Source organism: Cyprinus carpio, chromosome B22, assembly GCF_018340385.1.
Source record: "Cyprinus carpio isolate SPL01 chromosome B22, ASM1834038v1, whole genome shotgun sequence".
Taxonomy (NCBI): Eukaryota; Metazoa; Chordata; class Actinopteri; order Cypriniformes; family Cyprinidae; genus Cyprinus; species Cyprinus carpio.
In genome coordinates this window covers 15,654,172-15,663,981 of record NC_056618.1, presented here as the reverse complement: position 1 = coordinate 15,663,981, position 9,810 = coordinate 15,654,172, and the positions used below count along the sequence as shown (strand labels likewise).

The 9,810-nt window shown below is 37.9% G+C and overlaps 1 protein-coding gene across 1 annotated transcript; it reads right to left on the bottom strand.

Moving 5' to 3' along the window:
* Nucleotides 1-1,075: 1,075 nt before the first annotated feature.
* Nucleotides 1,076-9,360, bottom strand: LOC109062246 (neoverrucotoxin subunit alpha-like). Its single transcript, XM_042748731.1, has 5 exons — nt 9,248-9,360; nt 8,308-8,423; nt 8,043-8,130; nt 2,960-3,052; nt 1,076-2,767 (listed from the first exon to the last, which is right to left on the bottom strand). The coding sequence occupies exons 2-5, from the start codon at nt 8,398-8,400 to the stop codon at nt 1,317-1,319; spliced, it is 1,725 nt and encodes a 574-aa protein (XP_042604665.1). The 5' UTR covers nt 8,401-8,423; nt 9,248-9,360; the 3' UTR covers nt 1,076-1,316.
* Between the last annotated feature and the right edge of the window lie 450 nt (nt 9,361-9,810).

Sequence of the window (9,810 nt, the reverse complement as noted above, 5' to 3'; positions counted from 1 at the left end):
GCTCTGCCATGACGCTTTAAGCTTGATGTTGACTAGTCGCTGGTCCTATAGAGGGTGCAACGGGAAAATTAATCTTTGAAGGACTTCCACATTTACACTCCGTTTTCGAACAGTTAAAATGACAAATAAATGCATACTCTGAAAGCGCTCCACAAGTCATGTGTGATTATATTACTGGATGCTCGAAAATGAATGGGATAATGCATATTTGAACAGCCTATTGTACTGTAAATCAATCGCCATTCTAATCTAATGCGCTGCTGCACTGTAACATACACACATAGGCTACAGACAGTAGTGCGTGCATCACGCGCTGATCTTGGGCACACAGAATCATTCAGAGCGGAAATGTATTGTTAACACTGTTCTGTGATTTCTCAACAAAATAGCTTAGAAACTTAAAAGTTTAAGCATACTGTATATCTTTGTGACACTGACTCAGAAACAGTAGTTTATTATTAAATAATTCAAATATCACCTTACTATTTCCCCCAAAACATTCATGGTAATTACTTTTGCTGAGGTTTTGCGGCATGGTTTAGCCCAGGGTTTCTCAAATCTTACCCTGGAGGGCCAATGCACTACAGTGTTTAGCTCCAACCCTGATCAAACTCACCTACCTGTGATTTTTTAATGATCCTGAAGACATTGATTAGCATGCTCAGGTGTGTTTGATTAAGGTTACAGCTAAACTGGAAAGGGTATCTCATGGGCCAGATTTGAGGATCCCTGGTTTAGCTTATTGCTTGCATTTGAACGCGGAACTCTTCCAGCTGTGCTGAAGGACACAACACCATGCAAGCTGCTCTTGATTGTCGCGGTAGCATGGTCTTGTGTTGTTTCCACCAGCATGGCAAATTTTTTCATCACCATAACTGATGGATGTCTAAAAAAACAGGCCCAATCCCTGGCCCACATCTGAGCTATGATGTCAAAAGTGGCCCGAAGCCCAACCCTAGGGTTCTAAATAAGTTGGGGCCCTGGCTGAAATGTAGGGCTCTAAATCAGTTGGACATGCCAAATTCTTATGTCAGGGTTTAATTTATGTATGTTTTCTCTGTAAACACAAAAACACTCATCTCCAATATATTTTTATTTATACAAATGAGATGTGATCAACATGGCACTGGCACTGGGATGTGCAAGAATCTAAAAAAAAAATCTGTGTTAATTGTTCTCACAGCCTTGGAGCATGATATTAGCAAAACCAAGGTTTACTGAGGAAATCGAGGTGCGTTAATAATGAAAAGAACATTGAATAATTGTGTATAAATCACTTATTGAATCTGAGCTTCCTTTTAACAGTATACTCAGGTTCAATTTCCCAATCCCCAATCTACATTCTGTGCCTGTTTGTCTTTCAGTTGCCCACGTTCATACAGATAGATGGAGGAGCCTGGATTGGAGGGATCTGAGATGGCAGAAATAATGAACACGACTTTCTGTCCTTCATGCTGCTTTAATAAATCTTTGAAGACATTGATGTCATTTAGCATCTTTTTTCTGAGATGAGAATCAATAAACCACTTTTTGATAGATCCCACAGAAACCATGTTGTGCTTCCCATCTAGATCTTTAAACCTGTCAGTTTTCAGATACTCCTTCAGGGCTGAAATATACGGATCTTCATACTTCAGAGATGTGAAAGTCAAGCAAAACACTTGAGGAACATCAGGATTAAGAATGATGTTGTTGAGACGGTCTGAATCTTCAATTTGGATCCCTTCCAGTGACTTGGTGAGAAAACTCAAGATGTGAAGTTCAGTCCTTGCAGTAGTTAACCACTTAATAAGTGGGTCAGCATTGAATGGGGAGCTCCTGTGGATCTTCAGGATGTCTTCCAGAGACTTTTCCTCCACCTCTCCTCCTCGAACAGCAGGCAAGACCCTGCCGAGTGCTTCCAGGAACATTGTCTTGTAAATACTAAATGATTTCTGAAATAATTGCAGTCTCTCTTTGATGTCACTGAAACTATTTACCAGTGCATTTCCTGACAGGTCATTGTATGTCCTCTCTGCCTTTCCCAGCTCCTCAATTATACATTCAGTTTCGAAAGCCACACTTGCACTGATTTCTCTCTGTACCCATGCTGTTTTTGCGTTCAAAAGATGAAGTGGATAAAGCCAGACTTTTATCGGAACTTCATTCTGTGGATTCTTCAGCAGAGCGGGGAGCTGCTTGTACAAATCCAAGGCCTCCATGTATGTGGTGGGATTCTGATGAATGCGGACGTCACTGTGAAATGTGCAAGTGATCTTCTCAGCCATTTTCTTTTCAGCAGCAGTCATTTTTAAAGTTGTGTTTGCCTCAGTGGAAAAATCAGGGATCTTCTTGACCATGGCATTCAGTTTTCCCTCAATGTCCTGCTTGTCTTCCTCTTCTGAAATCATCCGATCAAACACCATGATGGCCTGAGCTCCGTACAGTACCCCCGTGACCACATGAGTTGCAGATTTCAGGTCAAGCACCCCAGGGTAGGTGATATTGCCCAGTTGGGACATAGTGAGCTGTTCATATTTTGTGGTTTCACTGTAAAATATTGTAACTCTGGACTGTTGTTTCGAGGATTTGGTGTCACGCAGGAACTTGCCAGATCCTCCCACCTCCACGAGCCCCGCCAAGAAACTGGTCTTCAGGGAAGTGGTTAAATCCAAGAGACTGAATTTACTTGAGAGAGAGTCAGAGCTACTGAATTTCAGATTTGTCTGGGGCTGTGGATGACTGTCCAAATATTCACTCAGTGATTTATTATCCCACAGAGTAAGACCTGAAATCAGAAGTGGCTTGAACAGTTATTGAATGTATGAGGAAGTGGCGGTTGAATGGTTTAGTGATGGGTAAACATGCAGTTTTTTTTTTTTTTTTTTTTTTGTATTTTCACACAATGACGGATAAGTGGGGATTTAACATGCTTTGAGAAGTGTAATGAAGGAAATGTTTATTTAGGTAAGTGCAGCACCTGGAATGAAGGAATCGTTGAGGCAGTCATACAGCATACCAGGAAACAGAGGTCTTCCGAGGGCTGCTACTTCCATAGTCTCTGACGTCAGGGCTGTTAACAAAGAGAAAAGACAATATTTATGGCCAGATAAAAAAGTTTGTCAAAACAAAGTCTGATGTTGGCTTAAGAAAGCCTGACCAGAAAGTTTGAAGTTTAAAGGTTTTGAAGGAAATACAGTTTATTAGAAAAACAGACATAACAATATTACAATGATTTAACATGTTTTTAGCATGAATTAACATACTGCTAACATTTTAAACTCTTTTGCTTCATTGACAGATTGTTCCATCATGTGGTACAACACATCCTTGCCAAAGAAAGAATTTTCTGGCTTTCCGTGTTCTCACTGTAGAGGGCGTTATTGTAAATCAGTATGTAACTTCCCATTCAAAACACAAGCGAAGAAAAAGTTACAGAAGCAGAGTTTAGGTATTTGCAAGCTAACGCGAGCATCAGACATTAATCAGCATATAAATCAAAGCTTTTTAATGTTACTAAATGAAATGTTGAACTCATGAAGACATGTAAGATGTGCATGCTGTGGTGGTGTTGATTGACGCTATCAGTGCGATCAATATTTAGATTTTGAATGATACAAATGCAGTCTTTGATAAAAAGATTTTTTTTCAGCTTTTTGTAAAAAACTTAAAAAAGTTAAAGAACAATAAAAACAGTTTTCTTTTTATTCCCATTTTTTTTCAAGTAGACGCTCTTATCTTGTTTTCATATATTCTTTGTATGACATTTTGTTGGGGAAAAAGTTAACAATGTTGTTAGCATGTTTCTAGCATGATTTAGGACATTGCTAGCATTGTTGTGTTGCTAACATGTTTTGCCACATTGCTACAATGACTTAGCCTGTGGCTATCATTAGTTAACATGCTACTAACATGATTTGACATGTTGCTAATATGTTTTAGCCTTAATTAGAACATTGTTAGCATGATTTATCATGCTAGAATAAATTAACATGCTTAGCATGTTAGCATTAATTAACACCAATTAGCCACAAATTAAAATATGCTAGCATGTTTTAGAATGTTGCTAGCATAAATTATGTTTAAGCTTGTTAGTTTGAATGGGCATGTTATTTGGCATTTTTTAGCACAGTGTTAGCATGAATTAGTGTTTCTAGCATGTTCTAACACATTGCTAGCATGTTTAAGCATAGTGGACCGCAAGTCAACTGTGAAGTGGACTTCATAGTGTATTCTGCTATCTTCAGTGAGATTCTATTCCGAAGGGAGCGAATATGCTCAGTTCGAAAGGCACTGTGAACAGCATAGGGAACAAGGAAACATCGATACATCACTTTGCAGGAACTGGAGAGGGAAAATTCATCCAGCTGTCATTTGACACTGTGTCACATGTCTGAACAAACTCTGGATCGAGCAGTTAAAGGGTTTTTTCACCATCTCTGCATCAGCAGAGTTTATGTGTACGTTTGAGTATTCATAAGTTTTGTTAGTTTAAAAACTTTAATATTCATAAATTGTTATGGTGATGAATGCTAAATTTTTAAGATATGAATGTTGAATGAAGAAAAATGTTTGCTGCATTGTAAAAAAAAACCCCTACTTGTTTGATTGTAAGATTGCATTTTGAGTGTGAAAAGAAATAAATAAAAATAAACGGTAAAATGCCAGTAGGCTAAAGCAAAATGTTTACAAACATTATAAACACAGTTATCAGCTTCTCTCCACAACAAATCCTCGTTTGCGCTATAAAACTGTCAATCCAAAAACAAATTAATTTAAGGCACAAATCCAAATCTTTTCATATTTGCGATGTATCTGGAAGCTAAAATATTATTTATTATAGGCTAGGCTTTGTACTTTCATCAACTTAAAACATAACCCTTTACGTTGGCTATATCAGCACAGTGAGGGGCTAGTCACATTGAATGCAACAAATTTTGTACAACGGAGCAATGTAACTTTTTAATTGTTTCTTTAACTGTATTTTATTTTTATAATAAACAGGTTGCAATGTTGACAAAAATATGTTGTGTGTGCTCGTGAGGCACCGGTACAATGGTCACCAATGCTGGTTAGTAAGATATAAGCTAGACATCATTCAAAACTGTCAAGCTTTTGCAAAATAAAGAAAACTGTAAAGCTTTTGCAAAATAAAGAAAACTACTTTCTGCTGTCTCGTTTTCCATTCCAAGAACTTTGGAACACGTCACAATGAACCGTAGCTCAGCACATTTTTTTTCTTTCCTTTTTTTAGCTAATCTGTCAATGATTTAAGTGACATTAATTTTGTGTAGGCCTATATGCCTATATTTCTTTTTTATGTTAGCCTATAGGTTTATTCTGTTTTCTCTGTTCAAAGAAGCGCTGTAGGTGCATGTGATCTGTTGAATGCATCTTACACTATCCTCGGATAAACTAACAACAGTGCATTGCCATTGCAACTATGATGAAGAGTTCACAACTGAGCGCGGGCATTACACTCGTTGTCGTTGGTGTCAGCGTCACATTTGTATAGGCTGTACTACAGGAATTTGTGATTGATTGACAGCAAATTTCAAATATTAAATGGAATAATAAAATAATGTTATTAACCGTGTTAATGCTCATTTCAAATTTTTGATTCTATTCGGAACTATAAAATTTGATTTTGTTTCTGGTTCAGTTCCTGCCAAAATTTCGTTCCTTTATGTTTTTTGTTTTCCTTCCTTGAACCGACAGTAGAGGACACTGATGGAATAGCAGAAATGCAGCTGTTATCACAATAACTCTGTAAACAAAGCAGCTACGTTACTCTGCATTTCTGAACAGTACTTAAAAGTTTCAAAAACTCTTATGTAAGAATGCTGTTCATTGACTTCAGTTTAGCATTCAACACAATAATCCCTCAGCATCTTATCTACAAACTAAACCTGCTGGACCTCAACTTGTCCCTCTGTAATTGGATCCTAGACTTCTCAGCTGGAAGACTTCAGTCAGTCCGTGTCGGCCGTAACACCTCAAGCACTACCACATTGAGCACAGGTGGCTGTATGCTCAGCCCGCTTGTCTTCACGCTGCTAGTCTCAGCCTCAGCCTCAGACGTCATGCCCATGGACCGTTGGCCGAATGTCTGATGCATATGGCACACAAAAGTGGAAACGCTTCAGGAGTGTCGAAGTCCTCATCGGATTGGTTAAATTCTACAGGATTTCCGCGAGATGTGTGTGTCGCGTTCTTTAACGTTCTGCCTGGAAACAAAGATACCGTGGCGCCAAACCCCCTCATGAAAGAAGAAAGCCTAGTGTTTACAGCTTTGACAATGAGTGCTTATCAGGATCAACTAAATGCTGGATTTTCAAAAGTATTTGAAATATTTAAATATTTTAAAGAGTTTTACACACCGGTCTGTTATTGTGGCGACATTTCCATGCCTATTGTGGCGACATTTCCACGCCTCGAAACGTGACGCTGAACGAAACAAACTGTGATTTGTTGTTTGACGGTCAAATGGCCTCATGGGCGGGCCTTGGCCAATGAAAGCTGCAATAGGCAAGGCTAGGCAAGTTTATTTATATAGCACATTTCGTACACAATGGTAATTCAAAGTGCTTTACATAAAAGAAAGTAAAATAATCATGAAGAAAAATAATCACAAAAATAAAACAGTCTTCAGTTTTATTTTATCAGTCTGAACGTCTGGCTACGCGAGACTATCATGCTGCTGACTCACAACTGCACTCCAATTTCTCCACCGGCTGAAAAGAGCAAGTCTCCCTTCACCCATTCTCACCTCATTCTATAGAATGTGCTGACCAGCTGCATCACTGCCTTGTATGGGAACTGCAGTGCCGAAGACTGCAAGACCCTACAGAGCTACAGACCTACAAAAGCCGCAAAGATCATCGGTACCCCTCTCCCCTCCATCCTGGACATTTTCCTCGCACAATGTTTCAGCAAAGCTACCAGTATCGCGAAAGACCCTACCCATCCCTCCCACAGTCTCTTCAAGCTCCTGCAATCAGGCAGAAGGTACCAGAGTATCAAAGCTCACACTGTCAGACTGCTCAACAGCTTTTTCCCCAGACTGTGAGAGCCCTCAACTCCAGCCACCCCCCCCCCCACCCCCCACTACCCTCTGAAACCTCATCCACAAACTGGAAACTAGGCATTTAGACATTTAGGCACTTTAGAAAATGTGCTTTTATATGTTTGTATGGAATATACTGTAGGTTTGTTAAATCTAGGGTATTTAAGTCATTTAAGATAAATAATATTCTGTGCTAATAAATTGCAATGAGGTGGTTGTTTTGCAATAAGGTGGACACATTTCTATTCATAACGGAGCTTATATGTACCTATTAGGCATAAAAAAAGGTACAAAGCTCCTTTTAAGGGTACTGCTTCAGTGACAAGCTGTTGTACCACAAAAGGTAACATTTCGGCCTCTTTTTCTGTGTGACCTGGATGAGTGTGAAATTTCCCAGCCTGAAATTGCGTCGCAGTCCGGCCCTGCAAAGGATCTATCATTTTGTAGGTGGTGCTGTCACCATAACTAACAGAAACCCTCAGTTCATGGTGCCAATGAAGCGTTCCAAGTCTCATTCTGATAAAAAGAATCATTGCTGAGTTACAGCCTCACTTCCTGTTTTGGGACTATCCATGAAAGTGAAAGTGAAAGTCGTGACATTTGCCAAGTATGGTTACCCATACTCAGAATTGGTGATCTACATTTAACCCATCCAAGTGCACACACACAGCAGTGAGAAGTGAACACACCGTGAACACACACCCGGAGCAGTGGGCAGCTATATATCCAACGCTCGGGGAGCAACTGGGGGTTCAGTGCCTTGCTCAAGGGCACTTCAGCCATGGGTATTGAGGGTGGAAGAGAGTGTTGTTCATTCACTCCCTCCCACCTACAACTCCTGCCAGCACCGAGACTCGAACCTGTGACCTTCGGGTTACAAGTCCAACTCTCTAACCATTAGGACACAGCTGCCCCGGGCCACCCAATAGTGAGAAAAATGTCATTAGTTTACTATAAATAGCTCTTAATGGTACCACAGACATGACTGTCCTCTTACCTGGTGTTGGCGCAGTTCCAACTTGGGAGACATCAAGACTTCTAGTTTCCTCAGTCGCAGTCGCACTGGGTTTGGGTTGTAACATTACCTATTTTTGAAGAAAACATTCCTTAAATCATTTTCTTAAATAGAAAGAAAGAAAGAAAGAAAGAAAGAAAGAAAGAGAAAGAAAGAAAGAAAAAGAAAAACTTCCACAGATATTTTAAATCCTTAATCTCTTGAAATACAAAATACAAAATACAGTTTTATCTAAAGGTACACATACCTCTGCTTTCACCACAGCAAGGGCTGCCAGACACAGAAACACATAAATGTAGATGGAGATTGGCTTCCTCAAGTGCATCAAAAGAGCTTCCATCTTAGAAAAGATAACAAGGAGACCTGTTGGAATAATAAAAAAAAAAACACATCCATGACAAAATAACATGTGCACTTCAATTTTTTTTACATTTTTTTTTAAGTTCAAAAATATATTTTGAAGTATGCTTTATGTAGTAATTATACTAATATCAATGAACTAGTATAAGCATACTTGAAAGCGTACTATTTTAATACTACTTGGGTCTCACTTTTACACCTGGTTTCACAAACAAGGCTTACAGCTAGATCCAAACTAAAATGCCTGTTTGAGCTGTCTCAGCTGAAAATAACTTGCACTGATATATCCTAAAATAGGTCAGTGTCATTATTTTATTCCAAGATGCACATAATCATTTTTTAAGGCCTTTTTTTATATATTTATTTTAAAAAAGCTGCTTAAATATCCTAATTTAACTAAGGCCACCCTGCAGATTAAAAAAAAAAAAAAAAAAAAAACAATTTTTTACAGAATCATAATTTTGTCAAAAATGTTTTTTTTACATTTTACAGTATAAATCTGCAATACACAATAAAAAAAAAATATATTTTGTACCTTTAAGATATACTGACAAGCAGCATAATAATGAAGACAAAAAAACAGAAGTAGAAAAGAAACACTCAAAAAAACAAACAAACACAGAAAAAAAAAAATAAAACTAACATACAGAAGTTGCACAGAGTCATTCAACACAAAACACCATCATGGTAACACAATACTTAATAATGCAATAAACATTCATTAAACAACAGAAGATGTAACATATAACCTTATATAAATGATTAATGTTCATAAATGAATATGAAATATTATAAAACTTTTTATAATATTTTACAGTTAAACTTACACTTTTTTTTTTCCTTTTTGTACCTAGAGTCTATGCGTGTCTTTGGGAAGTTAAGAGCTGAAATCTTCTGGTAAAGTCTTCAGCTGAAGTCTGAAGCTCACTGGACTTCTGTATATTTATACTCAGAACAAAACAAACAAACCAAAAAAAAAAAAAAAAAAAACACTGCTCTTTACCCTTATGGACCCAGTGTGTACCTGTGTTTGGCTAAGACTTTTTGTGCAATACACTACATGTGTGTAACATATAGCATAAAAACGTGTGATCATTTGTAAACATTGGAAGTATAAAAATCTAACCTTTTACTAAAGTTTATTTACACATAAATAAATTGTGGAATACATGATAGAGAAATGTTTTTCTATCTATGAGTGTTACAATTATACAATAGCCAAAAACCACACCTATAAAAACAAAACTTTTCCTCCACTACTCACAACATACAAAAACACACAATTAAAATATAAGTCAGGAAGATCACAGGCAGGGAGGAACTTGGGGATTATGGGGTCCTAAGCAAATTACAGGTATGGGGCCCCAACATAATAACTATGTGTTCTTTT